The sequence below is a fragment of the Dicentrarchus labrax genome, unplaced genomic scaffold (genome assembly GCF_905237075.1).
Source record: "Dicentrarchus labrax unplaced genomic scaffold, dlabrax2021, whole genome shotgun sequence".
Lineage (NCBI taxonomy): Eukaryota > Metazoa > Chordata > Actinopteri > Moronidae > Dicentrarchus > Dicentrarchus labrax.
In genome coordinates this window covers 15,248,331-15,271,608 of record NW_026136703.1, presented here as the reverse complement: position 1 = coordinate 15,271,608, position 23,278 = coordinate 15,248,331, and the positions used below count along the sequence as shown (strand labels likewise).

Here is a 23,278-nt window from a genome sequence, read left to right as displayed (position 1 = left end):
TGTGATTGCCAGGAGGAAGGCAGTGACTTGAACATCTGTTAAACCTCTGCATGATGGGGCGGATATCTCCAGCCGTGCACATTTACGCACAAACGTGTCCAGAATTAAGATAAGAATGAAGTGCTTGTAATTAATCATAATTTTGAAACATTATATTTAACCCACTCTTGTTGTTGTGTGTGACGTAACACTGTGTCATGTTTCCCGACAGCCTCGCCAAAATTGTACCACTTAAACTAAAATGGATAGTTCAAACCCTCAGTTCTGAGTGGGTGAGACGCTCACAGTGGTTGCAAAATGTCTTGTGAAGACATACCGACAGGCTAGCATTCTGGCACCCACGGACCATTAAGCAACCACTTCAACAACTGTACAAAAACTACATCACATGTAAAGTTTGGGATTTGTTCAGAAATCAGAATCAGAAATACTTTAATAATCCCAGGGGGACATTATTTTGTATTGTTTTGGCTTTATTAACTGTCGCATGTTGACTGTGGATCGTCCCTTAACGCTGCTGTCCTGAGATCCGTCTCCAGCAGGCCATGTTGGCGAATTCGACATCGCACAAGTTATGGAGTATTTGGAAAGGTTTGCCTCTAAATGTCTCTGAGTGGAACTGCAGACGGGAGGAGGGAAGCTCGGGGGGCGTAGATCCATGTCCCTGAGTGACAGACCTGGTCAGCCAATGGTATCTCCGAGCGCCTCTGCTTCTCTCCCCTCTGGTGGTGGACGGGGGAGGGCGGGCCGTCTGCCAAAGAGGGGAGTGCGCGTCGGGGTGAATGGATGACGTCGGGAGGCTGGCGCCAGCATGTCTGGGACTGGCGCGTTAGATCAACACAGCTGGGCCGGGATAGGACACACAGCTGGCTCAGGCCTGCATTCCTCCACAAAACAGGATTGTGAGAAAAGGGGAAAATAAGACCCAAATAGGAGCAGAACGGGACGTGCTTTGATGTAAACTAAAAGGGAACAACATTTGGAATTGTTAAAATATAATTTTCATAAAACTGTTTAACCCAAAGAAGGTTAGATTTAAACAGTAAGTAACTACACAGAAGTGCACCCTTAATATTCTTTTGCGAGTTTGAATGATTGTTAACTATACTTGACACATGCAATAGGGCTATAAGAGAAGGCCTATAATCTACCAAAACATAAACAATCATAAATCCATACTCAGTGATGATCATCAGAATAACGTTCTCAGCAATTAACAAGTGTAGAAAACAGCCTGGAAATCCACTGACCTTTTACCCATATTATATAAATATCCATTTTTTCAAAATTTTATTTTTGTATGCCCATTTTCTGGGGGTAGCACATACATTGTTTAAACATCTACCCATCTATGTAGTATTATAATAGCCTATCTATCTATATAGTTCTGAAGAATGTGTTTTCAAGGTGTTGACATAGTCAGACACGCAGCCAAATTTCATGAAGGATTTAAAGTCATAATGATATAAAAATAGGCCACAATTATCTAAAATTGAACATCTCTGTGATAATGTATCACGTGTAGGCTATCTCTGTTTCTTTTATTGTTGACATGGTCTGGAATTATAATTGTTTATAAAAGCAAAAGTCAGACATGCTATAGTAAAAAACTATAATTAAAACAACTCTCCTTGCAATTACTCCTAGGGAGATAAGTAGGCTGGTTGTAAACTAAAAGTATTCCTCTTTTCTTTTTTTCTCTCGGGATTCTTCTAAACTTGTAATGTGCCCTACTTCGAGAACTTTTACTTCCTATTTCAAATAAATACCACCACCTGAAAGAGGTAACTAATTGATTGACAATCCCCTCCAGGCATCCCAGCCTAATTTCCTCATTCTTTCCAACCCTTCCACAAGGTGATATCAGCCAATGAGAATGCCCTTGCTCTGTACACTGGCCAATTAGAGCACGGTGCGAGAAAAGGGGCGTCAGCAGACGTCCGGCGTATAAAAGCCTAACTGTACGTCGCTGTCAGAGCACTGTAGCTTGTCAGAACAGTACTAAGGAGACCGCAAGACGAAGACGAACTTACACTCACAAACATCGAGCCGAGTCTTATTGTTTTCATCGTTTTCCACCTCTTGTTTTCACCATGAAAGCCATCAGTCCCGTCCGCTCGGTGAGGAGCTGCTACAAGGCCGTGTGCTGTATTTCGGAGCAGAGCCTCGCCATCAGCCGGAATAAACACTCGTGTCTGGAGGAGCCGGTGAGCGCCCTGTGCGACATGAACGACTGCTACTCCAAACTGAAGGAGCTGGTGCCGAGCATCCCGCAGAACCAGTCGGTCAGCCAGGTGGAGATCCTGCAGCACGTCATCGACTACATCTTCGACCTGCAGATCGCGCTGGAGGCGGAGGACGCAGCCGCGCCGGAGATGGTTTTGTCAATAAAGGTGAGCCAGAGAGAGAGAGAGAGAGAGAGAGAGAGAGATGCGTGCTGCAGGGTGGACTGGATGCTTGTCCTTCAGCAGCAGCGAACACTGACATTCACCTAACAGCAATCCTTCCGTGGGTGGGTGGGTGGGGGGGACTACAGATCCTCTGCACTGACCTGGGGAAAAAAAGGGAGAATTTGATTTAGTAGCTCCTGTCTGTGGATTTTTTTTTTTTTTTTTGTAAAGTTTGTTCCACTCATGAGGTCATGCTTTATGCGCCCCCAGCCTGCATGCACGGTGCTGATATTCTATTATCGAGTATTGTGATGCAATAGCAGATGTTCTCTGATAGTATGGCGTGGTGTGTGTGTGTGTTGGGGGGAGACATGTTACACTCGCACACAGTTTTTCTTCATTGCCAGAATAAGAGTATTGCCAACCTCTAACACTGCCTTGTTTTTGCTCTGCATTCAGACTGCGGACCTTACTCGCAATTTCTCCAAAGAAGAAGGGCGGTTGTGCCATTAGGATGACGATGACATGTTATGGTATGTATTTATCATTTAATAATCAATCATATCTTTCTAAATGAATAAACAAACAAGATAAATGGGTTTTAGAAACACCCTGTCTCCGGGCGACGTTGCATATAATGACAACATTGTCCTTTTTTTATGACTTTCAAAACGACATAACTTAAAAATAAAAATTTAAAATACCAGCGAGGATAGTGTTGGCATTCATGTGCTGGGAGATGAAAGTCTCTTCACCCTCCACATTCACTATGGTTGCCAATTAGACAGGCCAGTGAATGTGTAGCGGATTCATTGCTATCTGCCTGGGGTTAATGAAAGTTCCATGCTAGGCGCCAGTCTGTCTGCTCTCCTCTGCAGGGAGGGAGGGAGGGAGGGTGAGAGAGAGAGAGATCTGACTTCACTTTTCTTCCTTTCTCTCCATGCAGGTGCAGGGAAACACATGTCTCCACTTCACTCCGGGCAAGAGGACAAGAGGGGCAGAAAGGGTGGGATAGGTATTTGGGAGAGAAGGAGAAGAAGGAGGAGGTGGAGGGTTTAAAGAAAGAAAAGACCAGAAAAAAGTGGACCGTTTCCTAGATGAGTGGGGATCAACAGTAGTGCATGAGCAAGAAAACAGAGACTCATTCTTTGGCCCCTGGACAGACAAATCAACACACCAAAGCAGAAGCCAGGATTGGAAACTGAAAGCGACCGGCTTTATATTCCCTCCTCCAAAAGCCTGGGATCACCTGTAGGTAGAAGTAGAAATATTGGTACATTGTTCTATTTTCTTTCTTTTTTTTTTTTTTTTTTTTTTTTTTTTTTTTTTTGTGTTGCATTCCAAACAAACTTTTTGTGGGTTAAACCCAACCAGAACCCTTTCTACACCAAGTCTCACATGATCTCACTTAATTATCCCAGCATTATTTCCCCTTCTTAATCTTATTTCTAATGATCTGGAGACTGTTAAAACTTCATACGAATGTGTACATATCTGCTGTGGGTATGTAAGGTGTGAGTCAATTTGGATGTTGGTATTTTTTCTGAATGGGAGTTTGGGTTTTCTTAGGTATAATCAGAACTCTATACTAGAGTTAATTGTAAATGTTTGTAGGGATTGTGTTATTTCTACAGACAATGTGCTGTGAGTTTCATAAACTCTTTATTATAAAGTTTGCTTTGTATGTATGAATGTTCTTATGTAATGAAATAAAAAAATATGTGAAACAGTTTGGCCGTTGAACATAATTGATAAGAAATAATGAATGAGTTGGAACTCTATGGGGTGTTATTCAGATGGTAAGGATGATGCTGACGTGACTTTTTGGCTTTGGATGACAATGAAATGCTGATACAACAGGATGTATTCAGATGAATCTTGAGGTTGAGTGGTTGGAAATCAAACGAAGGGAGTTTCCTGTCAGTGTTACTAATTTTCCAAAGAATGAGTTACCAGCAGTTTAAAGCAGTTGATCTTTCTAAATGGCTAAGAAGAGAGGATGTTACGTTATCTCAAACCAGCCATTCTGATCATTCATAAATCTTGAAGCAAGATTTGTATCAACGTACACGACACCTGAGTACCGTGTGTATAAACACGTTGCCTTGACCTTGGAAGCTGAAGAGCATTACTTGTAATGCAACATTTATGCACCATTCCTAGGCCCACAGAAAAAAATATATCGGTCTAATGACAACAGGGCAGTTTTGTAAATTTATGATACTGTACTTAATCACAAAAACTGTCTGAACTACTCCACCTTGTGGAATTTCAAGCATTAAATGTTGGCACATAGTACTACCAGTGCCTCATCTGGACCATCAGCAGCAGTAAAGAAAGTTAAAGTTTTGTTATTTTAATACTTTTCTTATTATTTACAGTCTTACCAAACTTAAAAAGAGACAGCAAACAAAACAGACCTATTTAACTTAATCAACATATTGGAAAATATGTTGATTAAGTTGACCTAGTTCTAACCTTCAGTATACTCCTAATAATGAGGTTACAACCCCATCTAGTGGTAAAGTTGGTTATTAGCGCTATGAATAAAGTTTTTCAGCTAGTGGAACACCATGAACATACTGTAATAGATATTCTTAGGAGATGAGACACAAGGTGTGAACATGATGTTTTTCTTTGCAATACGCCTAAATACTACCTTTGTGGACTTGCATTTATTTTTTTAAATTCCTTTAAATAATGTATTGCCTAAAATATAATCGGTGCCTACCTGCCATCCATTCAGGTCCTTTATGCAATTCCACTGTCAGGAATCGAGCAGGAAAAATTACTGCAGACTCCTCGTGCCCCGGATACAACGTCTCCCCTCTGGAAGGCGCTACAGAACACCAAAACAACACAAGAACATTTTAAATCTGTAAGAGTGTCAGAAAACAATCCAATGCAATTACCCTGCAACACTAAACATCCACTGTACCTAGAAATTATAAATTCTAGATTTTATAGTTTAAATAGACACTGTTTTAAGTGCACACCATCATCATTGTTAAATGTAAAGAATTTATATAGACATGTATACGTGGATAATATGTACCTTTTATGTATATAAAGTCATCTTTTCATCATCATAAACATTTATTAGTCAATATTTATTCTTGGACATTTTGCAGAAACAGTTTGACTTGTATATAGACATACTGTTCATTGTTGCTTTTTACATAGGCTATATTAATGTACACATTTTTTTTTTTTTAACCTACTTGTAATATAGTTCAGTTATAGTTCATTTATGTTCACCTATCTTTGTTCAGCTTTGTTGTCCTTGTTTTTCCAATGTCTGTCTCTATCTTTCTGATGTAATTTCTACCTCACCTCAAGTATGCAAATGAGGGGACAACACCTTAATGTATATTGCACTTACAAACAGTTGGCTAAACATTAGCATTGAGTAGAATCAACACCTAACTGACACTGTCTCAAAAACAAACACTTTAATAAAGGCAGTATTTGTTGCAGGATTTTTGTATTGAACTGCATTAGATACATGTCTATGATATTGTATCTACTTCGTACTTACATACTTTTTTAGAATATATGGATAACTTGATAACACAAAGAATGTTTTTGGTTCTTTTTAATTGAAGGATAAACAAGAAACAATGCTTGAGGCTACAGTACTGAAGAACAGGTCCCAGTCACACCACAAGATGGGGATGTTGGATGAAGATGTAACAATGCTCATGCCTCTGACATCCCAGGAATGTAACTACTCACAACACAACCACTCCATATTGGTTTGATACAAGCTAGAAATGACTGAGCATAAACTTGCAAAGCAACTCACATCACATAATGTACATACAACTCTGAATCAGTGCAGCAATATCATGAACAAGTCTCACGTGTCGAACAAAAAGCACATCACTGTTGTGCACATTATGTATGTTTATGTTCGTCTGCACCACGCTGAGCCTCTAGTGTGAGCTATCACATTGTACTTACAACAGCTTTAAGCAATATATTAACTCTTCAGCCATTTAAATTATGTTTGAACTTGGTGGTGTTGATTTTCTTCTTATTTTTTCCCTTTAAAAGTCAATGGCGTCCTGATAGGTCATGGGTTTAACTCCAGCCTTTGTCATCTCCCCTATCTCTCTTCCCCTTGCCTGTCACTCTTTAGCTATTAATTAAAGGCAATAAAAGCTTTAAAAATGAATAATAATGATTTCGTAGCTTTACTGATTTAATTATACATTATTGTGTCCCCAAAGTGTAATAGTTATCAATCAGGTGTTAAGGGTATAGCCTATTGCATCATTGTGCTTTGCAGGCTCATATCAGAACTGGTGCTGCACCCAGCCCCAAGCTCTCTAAAGAAGACAAGGAAAGTGAATTAATTAAAAGAGAATTAAGTTACCTTAACATTGTATAAGTATTTTACAAGCAGAACCACATTAAACTAGGAAAGGGATCACACAACATGAAAAAAAAAACACTCCCATGACTGTGGACTATGCAATATATCTAATGAGTCGTACTGTGTTTTGAAATTTGGTATGAAAGAGGAAGAATTAGAGGGTGGAGATGATTTAAGTTGCACTGTGTGGAGAATATGATGACAGTTCTGTTAGTATTTCTAATCTCTGTTTTATGTTGCAATATCATGTGATCTACAAAGCAATTTTCTCAACCAACAGACAATTAAGAATTATCTTATCTAATCCAGTTTAATAGGCCAGCAACTGTGTCAGCTTTTTCTCTCACCTTTGGCCCTTTATATATACTCAACATAAACTCATTAGGTACTATCTTGAGTGAATAAAGCATCATTAACTTATCTTGCATTCAGAACATTTCTAGTAGGTTTCATTTGAATTGTAGTTCAAATTGAGGCCTAACAATAGGCTTTCTTTGGATGGCAGTCTACTTTGCCTTGGCCAATGGGGGTCAAGTCATATGGCTTGGGTCTGGTAGCTGTGGATGGGGGAGGGGTTGTTTTCTTTCAATATCTCCTCTGAGCCAATAAGCAAGAGTGGTACTGAATGAATCCAATTATCATCTACAAACCATCCCCAGTAGCACCTTGCAGAAGCCACAATACACTTTCATCAAGTGGAATATGGATTTCATTGAAATGTCTCCTTTCTGACTATATAAAGCATGAAGGTCATTTTTATATGTAATTACATACTATTCATATTTAACCACTTGAACACTATTGTTCACAACATTTCCCTGAAAGTGTTTGAAAAATATACACTGTATCTGATTGCTCCACTTTTTACACTGAGGCTAGACTATCAAGTTTAATGTTCAAATATCACAATGCAATTTTGTAGCTGCACCATTGCATTAAGTAGGAAATTCTTAAATGTTTTGTACAAACTATTCCTGACATTTCTGATGTTTTAAAACTATGTGATCTTAAATTTAGACCAAACTTCTATTAATTTAAACAACATGCAAATGCGAAGTTGAAGTTACTATATGATAATGATGATGTAAGATGTTCAAATGTTATATATAATGCACATTTTGTGTAATAACCTACAGATATTTACTAATAGTGCTGTAACAACAAAGTTACAACTCTTAATATATTAATGATTATATAGACTGGACTCATTCATATCCCAAATGATAAGTAGTCAATTATTGTCTCCTAACTCCAGCCTGGAAATGAAAGAACACAATGTCCCAAAATCCTGCTACTGTCCCTTTAAGAGTAGCAGCCCCATCCGCGAACAACTGTTTTATGCAAATATGACAAGCCGAACGTGCCGCCAGCCAATCAGAAGCTAGCTCCAACCGCGGGAGATCTAAATTTCGCGGGACGAAGTTTGGCGCTAAAAAAGCTGTTCTTCTCCAGTTCTTGTCCCCTTGTATGGAGAGAGCGGAGCGCTGAGCTGGACGGACAGGAGTGACAGACCCGGGTCGGATTCCGCATCAGAAGGGGGTCACATAAAGCTGTAAATCTCACGGTGGAACCCGATCCGAATGAGACCTGGAAACATTTCTGGTACTGGACTTTTAAAAATACTGGTTGTTTGAAAGTGCTTACTTATATAGTCAGCAGTTTAAAAAAATAATAAGTTCCCTCTGCACTTTGTTACAGGACAAAGGGTAATAACACCGAGCAGTCTGCTGTATTTATTTCTGAATATTGTCAGAAAATACGGCCGAACTTATTGTTTAATCCGTGCAATTTGCATTTAATAGCTAGATCTCAGCTGTATGAGAAGCTCCTGACTGATCTGTTATAATCGCAAGGGTGCAGCTATATTTCCCACACAAAGCCTTTAGCAGCAGCATCTTAATAACAGGGAAGGTTTTAGCAGAGCACTTGAGTGCTTAGCACACCAGCACACTTCTCCCTTCGCCTGACCAATCCGGTTAAATTTAGTTTACTCAGGAAAATGATGCGGATGCCTAAAGGCGTCTCTCCGGCATCGGGTCGGCCACCGGTGGGACTGCCTTCCTCTCAGCAGAAGATGAAGGTTTTGTCCACCGGAGGAGTGAAGACCGAGTTCTTCTGCACCGGACTGTCCAGCCCGCTGATGAACACGGTACCGGCCGGCTACTTCACCCAGATCTGCAACACCGCCGCGGCCGAACAAAGAGCCAACAGCCTGTATTCAACCCCCCACGGACCAGAGGCTAAACCCATCAGATCATCCTCCGGGCGACTGCCGGTAAGGAATCAAACACACACTACAAATACAAACCTGTAATACAAATACACACTTTCCCAAAGCAAAAAAGCTAAATACCATGCGTGTTCAGAGCTGTGTGGGAGGAATAATTCTTGATTTCCATTGGTATGCATGTTCAGCAACGTATTTGGGGGCACATTCAAATATGTTTTGACGTGATAAGCCACAGAGGAGCCACTGTGACTGCTGCTGGATGTGTGTGAGTGGTGTGTTCCCCTTTGCCTTCCATGTTAAGTTGTGTGACATCTTTTCCCCCGCAGTCCAGCTGTAGCCAGACAAGACCAGACGCTACATGTGTGTTTGATGGTTTTGGTGAGGGATTGGGGGGTGGGGAGGGGGGGTAGTTGATAGTGTTTGGGGCCCCTCTGTTGTGAAAAGGAAGGATGAGTGGCCCTCACAGTGGGAGATAGCCGGGTGGCTGTTACACAATCAAACAATGCCCAGTGATGACAAGGCTTGTGAGAGACACTAATATAAACACGGCATTTTTTAAACTCTCATTTCATATCTGTTCCACTTGGTGATCTAAAAATGAGTTCAGATTTTAGGAAATGTTCCTGTGTCATTAGAAGCACTTGTATTTGTACAGCTTTCTTTGTAATTACACTCATACGACAGCTGCACCTGTCATTAAAGGCAATATAGGACCTGTGTAACCTGTTCATATCACTGTAGGAAGGAGGTGGAGGGTCAGAGGTCATAACTGAACAACTGGTGTGTTTTCCCTAGAGCTGGAGTGTGTGTGTGTGTGTGTGTGTGTGTGTGTGTGTGTGTGTGTGTGTGTGTGACCCTGTTATAAACATTAAACTCATCGGTTTGTGTAAGAAACATTCAAGGTGAGCTCTGTTCCTGCCACGTATGAACAGTGTGCTTCCTATTCCTGAAGGATTATTTGAAAAGCTTTATGATCTGAGGGGATTGGATCGCACTCGGCAACGTGTTTAGTGCTCCACACCTGCTGTTGCTTGTTATGTTTGGTCTCTTCTTTCCAGCCAGCCAGCCTCGCAGTCGTATAGATTTAGTGAATTGCAGTGAGGTTAAATGGGTTAGGGGATAGAGTGTGTACAGGGTCTCCAAATCTCATGTTTAACCCCCTGCCCTTGGAGCCTGTATTTACTAATAGGCCCTTCAAGAGGATTAGTGGGACATAAGTAAAGTGAGAAATAGGCTACCACCTGGCTTATTATATGCCAAGTTGGACTTAATTGCAATTAAAGTGTGTATGTATTCTTGGATTTGTACACGTCACATGTTAGAATTCTTAGTTTTTCATCCTCACTGACTTTAAAGTATGTTTTCCCCCTTTTAATCCAGCATTAAAACCATGTGACAGATAGTGTGTCTATTATAGGCCCAGGCTAATATAGTGTCTTGGATGTGGGCTCATAGGGTTTATTATGCATATACTGCTATGCTATCATTAAAAGATGGTGACAAGTTAGTGATAAGGGGTCAGTATGCCGAGTGTGTTTTCACACTGATAGTATTTTGGTCCATTCTTTATCTCTGCCATACATAAACACACAGTACATACATATGGTGTTTGGATTTGTTGTGGCTGCATTTATTTATGGTTTTAATGCAACTTGAAGAAAAATAGCCAGTTATTGTAAATTGTCACAGGTGTACTTCTTGACCACGAAAATGCAATTGCGATTGCGCTGTGGTGAGACTGATGCACTTTTGAAATTGCAGTGCAGGTTTCAAAAGTCCCCCAAACTCCCATTATTATGAAACTTCCTCAGCACATTTCTGAGAAAGCACCTTAAGGTCTGAGAAATTATGATATAAATAAATAAAAAAAGAATAAGAAACATTAAGTCTATTAATCCCAACTGATTGCGTTTTCTTAAAAAAAAAAGAAGACAGCAGCTCAGTGGGCTGTAAAGCTTTTATGTTCCTTCATGCTACCATGCCTCAACACCTCTCGGAGGTGATGATCTCACAGCTTCCGCTTTTTAGTTTTATTTTCCCCACATTTTTTTCTTGACTACATTGGTCGTACTTGGAGGTAGTCACTGCTTTTGGCCTTTTTTCTCGGTGCCTTATGGTCTCTGACACATACCCGAATCTTTAAATCACCAACGGCTGCACATGCAGTGTTGAGTCATTTAGGGCCACATTTCAAATTCTACAACATTTCGCTCCAGATTCCTTTAATACATGAATTGAGATGTACAGAATAGTGCCCAAAATAAGGTGAACTTCAGTTTATAGCCAGAGAACATCGTTGCTGCAGCTGTTGTGGACTAAAGAATACATTCTCATGTCTAATACAGCCTGTCATCAAATTAGCGTTTGAGGTAGTCACTTAATTTATTTGGACATAAAGAGGTTATTTTGGATGATGTGTACAATACTAGTTATACTTGACATATCAGTAGATACAAGAATGTCACTATTATGATTATGGTTCAATCTAAAAGTAAATAATGTGTCTTACTGACAATTATTACAAATGGTTTGTAGTTTTATGTGCTGTCTTGACGTAGGACAGCAAGCATGCAACATACATTTAATATAACTTAATTATTTATCATTTGCTTGCTGACACAGCAGTGTCACTGCATATCCAGTCATGGGTCTTATGTTTACAGGAACTGTTGTCGCTTCATGTACATTTCACTTCCTTCATCTTAAACAACAGTATAACCACTGTCTGTGTTTTAACAGGATGCTTAGTTCAACATGAACCAGTTCCTTTAACCACAAACAAACTAAACAAATCTATACAATAGTCATTACTGTTAAAGGTTTGCTTGTTCGGCGCATTATTTTTCAAAAACTGTCTAAAAGGTTATTGTTTGACTGAATGTAGTTAACTTTGGTTGCAGAGATCCCGTCTTTACTTATTGATCATTCTGACTGTAGTAAAAGTTGATGTATCAGTGACTGTCACATGAGTTTTAACCAGGGTGTGTAGGCTGTTGATAATGTTGTGTCACTCATGCTTCCTTTCTGCTTGATAGTGATGTAAATGTGTTACAGGAGTAAGGCCTCCCTCCAAAGTCCAGGGAAGCCCCCTCTCTCTCTCTCTCTCTCTCTCTCTCTCTCTCTCTCTCTCTCTCTCTCTCTCTCTCTGATGGCCATTTTCAATCAAATCACACCCTTGTTGCTCTGTGGCAGTATAGAACAACGTCTGAATGTCTGATTCAGATACAACAAGCAATATTTACTACAGCCAGATGGCTGTTTGGGCCCGAGATGCATCTGCATAATGTTGACCAGAAACAATGTCCTACTTATTCTCTGCTTATGTCACACGTGCGTTCACAGATTATCATGGAATGTGCACGATTAGCCAAAACTGCATCGGTATTGATGTCAGCTTTATGAATGACTCTTTCTGCCGTTTTGTAGGGAAACTGCCTTTTCTATGAGCTTTCGTATAACTTCCAACCACCTTCTGTTTCCAGAGATTCCTGGAGTCCCGCTGGTGAGCCCCCATTCAGACTGATGACACTCTTGTGTGACATTGGCCACATGGCCAACTGTATGCCCACCACCAGATTCTCTCCACTTCCCTATTCCCTCTCATTCACCTTGTTTTACCCCAGCCTCAGGCCAGCGCTGGCCCTGGGGCATAATGTCCTCAATAGGACTGGTTTTGCATTTCAAAGCTGCCCGAACCCCCCTTCTCCACCCAAGTGGGCAGATCCACCCTTCTCTTTTACCTCTTGAGGGACACATTGACAATCTCATCAGCAATGCAGGCATTGTTTTTCTTTTGACTACCTAAGGGTGTGGTAGTGAGGGGTTCGTGTACAGAGGCGTAGTTATTTGCAGGCGTACTGTAACTTGCCCATGCTTGGATGGAATCTGAGTCCCACGCAGAGGCCCGGCTGCAGAAAGTCCTTTACGTGACTGTGACTATGTGTGAAATGACACTGTGGAGATTTCACCACATCAGCAACAGAGACAGCAAGAATCAGCCAAAGACTGTACAGCAAACAGAAGAGGCCATGTGTAGTGCTTGGGTGTAACTGGGCAGGCAGGCAGGGTGAGGCTCTAGCAAACGTGAGCAGAGTGATATAGCGGAGGAGAGGTCTTAGAGATAAAGAGCTAAGGCCTTTTCCATTTCCTCTCACTGCAGCTGGCAGTGGCTTACTGCACAGTAACCTCATGGAAACTGATTTTAGTATAATGTCCTTTTATGACTGAGTGAAAGAAAGGGGGCAGCCTGTCTTTCCACCAGATGTAATGGTGTTTGCGTAATATGGTTGACTCACCAGAGAAATCCCTCATGCAAAAAAGGGAGCACCCAAACCCCCACCCAAACCCATACAGCTGCGGAGTGAAACCGTTGGTTCCCCCTCTTACAACATGTCAACCTTGCCTGTGGCTGTGACTCCCAAACTGTACACCTACAAGCCTAAAGAATGCAGCCTGGTGTGCACATTTAGGTCATGGAAGTCATGTGAAGGCAGATCTTTTTATACAGTACTTATGCTGGGACTGAATAAATTGGACAAACAAGTAAAACCAGACAGATCTAGTCTCTGTTTAAACTACAGCTGTCACTGCTTGTAGACACTCCAACCCTTATCATCTGATTCCTCTCTGACACCTGGTGTTTGACAGCTACTGTCAGGACTCTGAGCCCAAAAAAACACAACTTTTTGTTCAACAAAAGGTCTTAATAAATGTAAATAGTATCCATTTAGTTGAGAGTAGTTTACCACTACCCCGGCCTGTGTATTTCTGTGTCCTACTGGAGTTCCTGTATGACTGCCTGTGTGCTGTAGAGATTAAAAACTGCCCCGCCAACAGCACATACACTTGCTGTGCTGCTCCAGATGTCGCCAGTCAACAGGTGGACATGTCAGGGAGCACACTGTGGGACAATGGCAGCCTTCATTATGCCCACACTCACACAAGCACACACCACTTTCCCCACCTCTGAAAACGTCAGTTGCCCTAATCGATTAGCTAAAGCACTACAGTGACAAAAAGGGATTATTATTTCTGAAGAGACGTGAATGAAAGGCGAGTTTGTGAGACAATGCATAGCTGAAAGGATAAGAGAGGACACTATTAGGTGATTGCAGTGAGGTAGTCTCTAACTAGATGCTACAAATTACCCAGCAGCCTCTGACATCTAGCTGAAATCCTACGCCTCGTTAGCTCAGTCACCAGAGTGTTTTGTGTGGGCACGGTGCGTGACAAGGGGAATAAATACAGATTGAATGCAACCTTTCTTATGCATTGTTAACATTTCTTGGCGTTAACAATTAACTGGCAGGAATTTTGCAGTTAAGGGTGTTGCCAGTTTGCTCACAAGTTGTCACTTTTCCAACCGTTGGTATTTCTCAGTCCTGAAGGGGAAATGGGATTCTTGTTACTTTCACTTTTGTTATATTGTGCCTATGTAGGTCACCGAAAAAAGGAATGGTCACATGAAGATATTTGGTTTATATTGTGGTCCAAAGGTTTGGTGTGTGCTTTGACTTTGCTACAGGTCTAAGTAAGTAGTAATCATCTTGTTTGTGTGGAGAACCTGTGTTTTAAGCTGCAGAAGAAAGGTTATGTAGGGAGGCTTTAGAAGGGGCAGAGAGGTCACTGAGTGATTCCAGGGATTTCCTTGCGTTACGCAGGCAGTGGGTTGAGAGTCAATCAACCCCCTTCCCTATCCGCCCACACACACACACACACACACACACACACACACACACACACACACACACACACACACACAAACACACAAGATCAGCCCCTCTTGAAGTGCTTGGGAAAGTGAGGGGGGTGCTTTGTTCCTGCACTTGAGGGCTGTTGGCACATTTACGACACTTTTCAACAACCCCCTATTTAGCACATTGATGTCACAGTTTTGTGGATAGGCTGGACTTGCCCTACACACTTCATTCTCATGATTCAACTTTTAACTTGCCATTATGTAAAGTCAATGGGATATGCAAAGCAGGTAGGATGAATGATTGTTTAAAGCAGACCACAGTCTCTGAAAGAATTCAAATGGGGAAAATATTATTACTATATATATTTTCATGGTGACAGAATGATTAGGTCACAGTGAACGCTGCAGCTATAACAAAGACTCTTTTTGCTCGTATATTTTTCCTAATGCTCACAAACTCATTTCTCTCTAGGCTAAAAGGAAGTTGGATCTAGAGGACCCTCTTTACCTGCCAGACTTCCGCACACCAAAAGGCAAATGCAGCATTGCTGCCAGGATACCTAGTCCAAAGAGTGAGTACACCACTACAGATCTGAGGATACATGTTGTGAGAGTGGTGGTGTAATGTAGTGTGATTTGTGGGTAGATACTAGAGGTTCAGCAATACTGGTGTTGGTAACTCTGTTCTAGTCAAGACAGAGGCAATGTGGTCAATTGTAGAGTTATATTATCCCAAATAATTATAAGGACAGCAAGATAAAAAGACCAATAAATTACTCTTACAAAGATAAGTCTCAGGAAGTAGTTTAATTACAGTTACAGAGTCCAAAGGGAGGCAGGTAGGTGAGGGGTTGGGTGTTAGGGTAAGTGGGCAGAGCAGTTCAGAAGATTGTATGGGGACCTGGGGGGTGTTGTTAAAGAGGGATAGCCTGGTGGATGGGGGAGGGTGATGGAGGAGGCCCAACACAGGAGCCTCAGGAACTGAAATGAGGGAAATAATTAGTCCATGAACAGATAAAAAAAAGTACTTGTTTGAGATGTCATTTCTAAATAAATAGTCAACATGTGCGACATGAGAAAGCATCAGTTAATTTACCATGTACAATATTTTTAAAGACATGCTATGTGGAAATAGAGATTGAATATTGTTTACCTTTGATGAATAAGATGATAAACACAGAATGCAACATGAGTCATTAAAGCAGAAATCAGGGTACTTGACACATTCATGTAATAGTCTGTTTTCATTATACACTATTAACAACAACCGAATGACTAATTTAATCAGTACATAAGTGAGTTCTCTGCATATCCACTGAAGGAATTACTCAAATTACTTCTGAAATTGTTTGCACCTTTCGTGTATGTTTATCTTGTTACACTTCTTAAATTCTGTGGGAGAGATTTCAATTATTTAAAATTTCTCAGCAACATGTTTATGTAAATTAATCTAATTTAGCTCAGTTTAAACAGTCTTTGTTCTGGACTCATTTTGATGATTGTTTGCCTTTTCGATTACATATCTGCGTAGCTATGTCTGTTAACTGCTCTCCTCTCACGTGCCTTTGTCTACACCTTTGGCTCAGCTCCAAAGTCTCCAGGTGAGCGGACACGCTACGACACCTCCTTGGGCCTGCTGACCAAAAAATTTGTAGGACTGATCGCTGAGTCTCCTGATGGCGTTCTTGACCTGAACTGGGCCACTGAGGTCCTGGAGGTACAGAAGAGACGCATCTATGACATCACCAACGTCCTAGAGGGAGTCCAGCTCATCCGAAAGAAGTCCAAGAACAACATCCAGTGGCTGTGAGTACCAATACAGAAGAATTATTTTAATATGAGGATAGGAAAAGTAGATATTATGTATATGTATATTTAAAGGATGTTGTGTTTGCATCACAGTACGTGAACGTGTCTGCTTACTCTGAGCTTATCTGCCCTCTGGTGACTGTTAAGGGCTATTGCAACATGTTTAAACGACCTTCTACCACCTCAGCTGAACTATGTAGTGTGCTTACTATCTATTACACTGTGTGTCTTTGTGTTTGAAATTGTTGTAACAGCTGCAGACAATTTTGAATGTAGTCAGATCTTTGCACTTTTAGTGCTTTTCTTGTTTATTCATATTTTTCCCGTCTCCTCGTAGGGTTGGAGATGTATTTGAGGGTGGTGCGGGTGGAGGAGAGAAGGCTTGCGCCCTGAGAAAAGATCTTGGAGACTTGGAGAGAGTGGAGAGGTCTCTGGACGAACTGATCCACTCCAGCACTGCACAGCTCAAACAGCTCACTGAATATGAAGATAATCAGAGATATCCTTTACATGCAGCTGTGTGTGTATATATATATATATACTACTTCTTTCTCTGGTGGTTGTCTGGGTCTGCTTACACATGCAAATATCTACTTAATTTCTGCTGCTGTTCTGACCCTTGACTCCACAATCTACGTTGGGCTATGTGACGTATCAGGACATCCGCACCATCGGCAGTCTCAGAGACCAGACAGTCATTGCTGTCAAGGCCCCTGCTGACACAAAACTGGAGGTGCCAGACACGGCAGGGGTGAGAGAGCACTTCTTTGTTTGAATCTTTCAGTTTTGAGGCTTTTGCACACCCATGTAAATTTGAATCATGTTGTTCTTGCTGACAGATGGATGAAAGTCTCGTTGAATGTTTTTAAGACAAATTAGTTTGGCAAAAATAGTAAATACTAGTTAATAATAGTTTCAGATAATTAACAATTGTACAAACAGAAGCTGTCAAAAAGACAAATAGAAAACATGCAAGACATGAGCTATATGTATATTAAAAACAAATCTCCCTCTTCTCTTTACAGCAGGGTTCATTACAGATCTATTTAAAAAGTAAGAATGGTCCCATTGAAGTCTACCTGTGTCCAGAAGAGGGTCTTGAAGATGCTAGCCCAGTTAAAAGTGCTGTCACCCCTAAAAAGGAGTTCCCTCAACCCCTGGGCCCTCCAGCTACAACTCCAATGGAGCTGCCAAGCTACAGCGTCAAAGAGGAGCCTGCTGAATGTAAGCTGGGATCTCTGTAGGGTCATGTAGACTTTATTTTCAAAATGGGAGCTAATTGGTTGATTGGTTGTGAGATTGTCATTTTGTTGACCTATGCACTGGTCTCGGGGAGCTACTTTGCTATTTGAGGCTTTAGCTTTGTAAGCATACGCTCTACAAACTGAGAAATGAGAAATACACTTTATTTGTTAAATATAGAGCCGGAGCTGGGAGACAATTAGCTTAGCTTAGCATGAAGACTGGAAGCGGCCTACTGGCTCTGTCTAAAGTGAAATGCACCTACTGGCACTTCTAAAGTAACATATCTTGTTCTTTCAATATTTACACAAAAAGATGGGAAAAACTACCAGAACTGTTTCCTGATTCACAACAGTTTATCTCAACACATCATAGCAGCTGCAGGCTACATTAGCCGCTACAAGCATAACACACCTGAATCTGTGCAGTCAAGTGAATCGAGTTGAGTTGTGGGTAATGTAGGCGCCGGGTTTTGAACAGGGAAGAAGAATAAGTATAATAAAAAGGATATTATCTCTGGTTCAGCTGCATTGATTTTGATCCTTTTTTTGAAAAAAACCTTTAAGATTGTGAATCCGACAATGTTATAGGAGTGCTATGTGAAATCGACGGGGTACTCCTGATGTTAAAGTGTTCGTTCGTGAACTTTAGAGGCATTATTTGTGAATAAGTCTTTATGCTAAGCTAACCTAGCCCCCTGGCTCTAGCTCCATACTTGACGCACAGACATGACATATGTATCAAACAGGTGTGCAATCAGTCACATTTGATACACTGAAAAAGTAAAACAACGAAGGCTAATGTACAAACAAATGAAAAGAAATGACTAAATATAAATATAATATATATATAATAATATAAATGAAAAGGAATACAAATCACAGGAATGAAAAATAAAACTTGACGGGAAGCCGGTAGGAACAGCTATACCTAACCTCACCAAAGGTTTTTGTTGAAACGCTGACACACATCTCCAACTTTCTCCCCTGCTCTGTCCTTCTCACAGCCAACATTTCTACAGCAGCTCCAGCCCCCTCCTCAGCTGCAGCCTCCAGTTCCTCGCTGCTGGATGTTGAGGGTCTGCTGGGTTTGCCTCCCAGCCTGCTCCAGATCACGGAGGACCAGCTTCCTTGCACCTCTTTCACCCCAGACCCCAACACCCCTTTTGTCAGTTTCTCTCCACCGTTGGACCACGACGATTACCTCTGGAGCCTTGAGGATAGCGAGGGAGTATCAGATTTCTTCGACACATATGATCTTGGAGATCTGTTGAAGAGCTGAGGTATAGATGAAGTGGGGGAGGGGGGTTGGGGGGTATTTAATTGAATGCCATCTCACGGTAGGAAATATTACACTATGAAGCCATCACTCTTTGTTTTTGCCATTCCTGTTTTAATATCAACGATGCTAAAGGAGGAGTTACCCCCTTTTGTTTATTTTAATAAAGTAAAAATCATTTGTACATATGATTGTAAAAAATGAGGGGAGTTGGAGGTTGGGTGATGCTGAGATTGACACTGATGGGTGTCAACCATTAGGAAACACTGTTTAAAAAGCAAGGATTTTCTTGGATTGTATGTCACAATTTCATATTCCGCTACACAGATAAAAATGTATACAAAAACAGAAGTTATTATGCATATCACTTCGCCAGCAACACAAACTGATGCATGTGGGTATCAGGCAGTGTTTACAGTGTGACAACTCAGGAATTTATTTCTTCCTTGTCTCCAAAGTCTGAATGTTTGTGCCACTCTTTGGCCCATAGGGGGCAGCCTTGTATTATGTCAGCTTTAACTGCCATGCAGCTTTACAGGATTCAATCACTGGATGAGAGTAAGCTAAAGCCATCAAGAACTATACACAGGGTGCATTTTTAAGAGTCCTAGAATCTTAAACAGTTACCAAATTTAGCTGTGAATAACTTGTTTATTAACAGGCCTTGTAGAACCACAAGCAGCTCTCTCCTGCCATAAGCTTTATGTCAGACCTTGTACCTGTGTGTCGTGTGCCAAAATGTGAAAAGGCAGCCTCTGACAGCCGATACTGGACCCAGACCCAGAGTTAATGACTGATAATACTACTACTCTGTGAACATATTTCATCTCTACTGAGCAAGAGCGTCACACTCACTCTTGTTGCTTTGGCAGCTTTATTTCAAATCCAGATGCTCCTCTATCGATGTGAGTTTGCTGATTTTAATAGAGGATTATTTTTTGATTTAGTAGAGCAAAACTACTATTGTATTTCTGAGGAAATATCCCAATATAAATTAAATGCAACATCTGTGTTGCAGGGGGGTTAATTGATGTAATTAAGGTTTAATTAGACTAGTAATTTTCTTTTTCCTCTTGTCCTGAAATGAATTAAATCTGTTGGCCTAGCGGCAACAACAGAAACAATAAAGATTGTAATTCTTTACTGTTAAAATTTCAAGCCCATGAATGCTTTCTCACATGTTGGTGCAACCCTTTTAATGTCAAAGACAATTTTTTTTTTTTCAAAGCGTTCTAGACATTTGGAAATTTGAATTTCATGCTGATGATTATTTTTGGCTTTCCCTCTACACCGCAGAGATAAGCTAACTGTCCTGTCCTAACAAAACTTGAAAAATGTGTGTTTGCGTGTGTATTTGACAGCTTGGGAAATTGGTGTCAAGGTGTGTTTGCGTGTGTGTTTTTACAATGTAGATTAGAGAATGTGAATTCAGAATTTGTAGTTTTTCTTTCAATGAGCATTATTTTTCTGGTATTTGTACATAATTTGTTTTGTATTTATACCTATTTTTCTGAATTTTTTGAAAGTTGATACTGGCCTTTTTTACACGAGGCACAGTTGTTTTGTATGACATGCAGCACTTAATATTTTGTAATATTGTGTGGTCTGTTTGAAATTATTAAATAAATACTGAAGCCATGGTTTACACTTGGAATTGTGCTTGTCGTGAATCTGGAGTTCCTGTAGACATTTTTAAAAGACATTTTTTTGAACCAGTTCTTCCCATAAATATTTTGCAACAAAACTGCAATGGAAATACATCTAGACTAACATGAATAAATCTTTCCTTTCATTTTTTTCTCCAAACTTCTGCAATACCTTTTATATGACCTGACTTGCTGGAAAATGGAGTAACATAAGGGCTTTAGTCTCCAAACCCTATAGGAGGAAGCCACAGGGGGGAATCAAAATGTGGAGTAGTTTCTGTCCAAAACCACCAAGAGTATGGCCGCTGAGGATAATGATCTAATGAAAAGTGACATTCCCCCGAGGAGAGAGAATAGGTTGACATGACGAGTGACAATGACACTGAATGAGCTATAAACACAACCAGACAGGTAGACAAAAACCACCCATCCTTCTTTGTGAGTTGGTTCCTTTGGAAACAAGCACACAAAAGGGAGGTCCCAGGAGGTCAAAGTTCAGTGGGTCACTGTGGAATAGTGTTCTGGGGTGAAGACATTTGCAAGGAAATTATCACAAATGTAGTAATAAATACATATAAATAAATCTGTAAATCTAAGCCCATATGTCCTTTCCCAAGGAAGAAGGAAAGAAAAAGAGTACTTGCTGGCCAAGTTCTTCCTGAGGTAATTTTGCATTGCCTCCCTAAAGTATATGGCCTATAGAGGTTGTATATGACAACAGGAAACAAATTTATTATGGTCGAAGAAGTGGTTAAACACAGTTCAAGTGAGGAGCTAAAACAAGCAGTTGAGCTTGTACAAGTACATTTTACCGCTCACATATAAAGCCTGTCTCTTCATGCAGGTTGTCAACTATGCAAACCTGTGTCTGTTTGCTTCTGAACCAACATCAGGTGTCTATTAGCACTAAGTGTCTATTAACAGATGTTGCTGCAGCAGCTCGTGTGTTTAACAAGAGGTCATAAACTGAAATGTCAGACACTGCAAACACATACATAGCTTTTGACTGCGTGGTTTACATGCTATCTAAACTAAACAGCAGACCACCTCAGTTCTGTTACATCACACCTTAAGACTAACTGCTCTACACCAACTAGGGATTGAATAAATATTATTGGCTGAACGCTTAAATTGCCAAAAACTTAAGCCTGTATGCTGCTGCTGCATGCCATGACTGAAGTGACAGCTCGTCAATGAACAGCAACTACCTGTGGGCCGAACATTGCATGCCTTTGTTTAGGGCCGCCACCACTAAAGGGACACGTAATGGGAGTATTATTTTCCCTAAGAGTGGGAGCAATTTAGTGACTATGGTTTGTGTTTAAGGTCTCTCTCATTTAGAGCTACTGAATGCCTTGTACTGACTCTGGCACAAAGTCTGGCTATAAGTCTGAACAGGTTGTGTTTGTATAAAAGTCTTTAATTTTGTGAATAAAATCAGACTTAGTTATCATTTAACAGATATTAAATGGAGTAATGGATGTGATTCAACAGGTAGGAGGACCAGTTCAAGGAACTGTGATTTAAGTGTTCTCAGAATCAAACACCGTGATGCGGTGGATTTTACGTCATACTACATTTACAGTGAATTATAAATCACAAACCAGTTTGACAACATGTAAAGTCTGGAAAATGTTCTGTTGCCATAGCAACTGTGATGACAGGCATGCTGGAGAGAATGTCTGTCTGAGGGTGGGGTTGATGGGCAGGTACAGAACATATCTTGCCACCAGGAAGCCGTTCCACAGAGAGACGTGCAAGGTAGCAGACTGAGACTGAGACTGCTCAGTCAGTTGAGTCAGGGATGACATATCACTAAATGTCACAGCTCTTTTGGCAGCTGTGGTGTTCCCCAGTGTTTATTCTTAGTGCAGTTGTGCAGGTTCTTGAGGTAGATTGTTTTCAGTAGGGGCCCTGCCCTGTTCAAGACTCTTTATATGCTTATTCCAATGGGAAACTGGTGACCTGTGTTAAAGAATAAATCAAAACCACTCTTTTTTTCTCTCTTTCTCTTACTCTCTCCAGTCCTTTCCATTTTCAGTCATCCATGTCGACCAGAAGAGGGGGTATTTTACGGTAAGCGAGGGCCTCCTGGCTTGACAGCGGTAGTAAATTGATAGCAGGACTAGTGGAGCTGAGTCAACAAGCAGAGGGAGAGGGAGATTTTTTTGCAGGGGGAGGGTTGAGGACCTTGTGCTGCAACTCCACTGCTGCTGGGAAGCAGCGAGGAAATCCTGGCAGCTGTAATCTTTACTGGAAGATGTTGCTACGACCTCTGTGCTGCCGTGTGCGTGCGTCAGAGAGAAAGCTGCATATGGCCTGCCACACTTTCTTGGAGCCACAACTTCCTTGCTCAAAGACTATGATGAGATATTCTTTGTGAAATCACCATTAGCAGTGGCAGGAGAGTATTCATATGGGAAATGACAATGAATAGGTGTGTGGTGTTTAGGAAGGAAAGGGGTGGAGATAAGGAGGGAAAACATTAAGTGAGTCACTCCAGTTTGTGTCCTCAGACAATGAAGTTTCTCTCTCTCTCCTTTCCTCACCTCTGTCTTCCTCCCTGTCCTGTGCATCTCCCCCTCCCTGACTCCCCACTCCCTTCCA

The 23,278-nt window shown here is 41.0% G+C and overlaps 2 protein-coding genes across 4 annotated transcripts; both read left to right on the top strand.

Annotated features, from left to right (window-relative positions):
• The first annotated feature begins 1,967 nt into the window (after window positions 1-1,967).
• id3 (inhibitor of DNA binding 3) lies at window positions 1,968-4,119 on the top strand. Its single transcript, XM_051385964.1, has 3 exons — window positions 1,968-2,393; window positions 2,850-2,923; window positions 3,337-4,119. Exons 1-2 carry the CDS (start codon window positions 2,094-2,096, stop codon window positions 2,901-2,903), a joined length of 354 nt encoding a protein of 117 aa, XP_051241924.1. The 5' UTR covers window positions 1,968-2,093; the 3' UTR covers window positions 2,904-2,923; window positions 3,337-4,119.
• Window positions 4,120-8,215: 4,096 nt separating this feature from the next.
• e2f2 (E2F transcription factor 2) lies at window positions 8,216-20,679 on the top strand. Of its 3 annotated transcripts, XM_051385693.1 has the most exons (8): window positions 8,218-8,370; window positions 8,755-9,043; window positions 15,169-15,268; window positions 16,283-16,502; window positions 16,843-17,004; window positions 17,142-17,256; window positions 17,531-17,729; window positions 18,754-20,679. In XM_051385693.1, exons 2-8 carry the CDS (start codon window positions 8,768-8,770, stop codon window positions 19,026-19,028), a joined length of 1,347 nt encoding a protein of 448 aa, XP_051241653.1. In that variant the 5' UTR covers window positions 8,218-8,370; window positions 8,755-8,767; the 3' UTR covers window positions 19,029-20,679. The 3 variants fall into 3 exon arrangements, with proteins under 3 accessions (XP_051241661.1, XP_051241645.1, XP_051241653.1); XM_051385701.1 differs by having other exon boundaries at window positions 8,216-9,043; window positions 17,534-17,729; XM_051385685.1 differs by having other exon boundaries at window positions 8,217-9,043.
• Window positions 20,680-23,278: the final 2,599 nt, after the last annotated feature.

Excerpts from the sequence above, each read along its gene's own strand:
- id3 (XM_051385964.1), top strand. The coding sequence starts at position 2,094 with ATGAAAGCCATCAGTCCCGTCCGCTCGGTGAGGAGCTGCTACAAGGCC. Across the intron at positions 2,394-2,849 it reads AGATGGTTTTGTCAATAAAG|ACTGCGGACCTTACTCGCAA; the intron begins GTGAGCCAGAGA and ends CTCTGCATTCAG.
- e2f2 (XM_051385685.1), top strand. The coding sequence starts at position 8,768 with ATGATGCGGATGCCTAAAGGCGTCTCTCCGGCATCGGGTCGGCCACCG. Across the intron at positions 17,257-17,530 it reads AGGTGCCAGACACGGCAGGG|CAGGGTTCATTACAGATCTA; the intron begins GTGAGAGAGCAC and ends TTCTCTTTACAG. Across the intron at positions 17,730-18,753 it reads CAAAGAGGAGCCTGCTGAAT|CCAACATTTCTACAGCAGCT; the intron begins GTAAGCTGGGAT and ends TCCTTCTCACAG.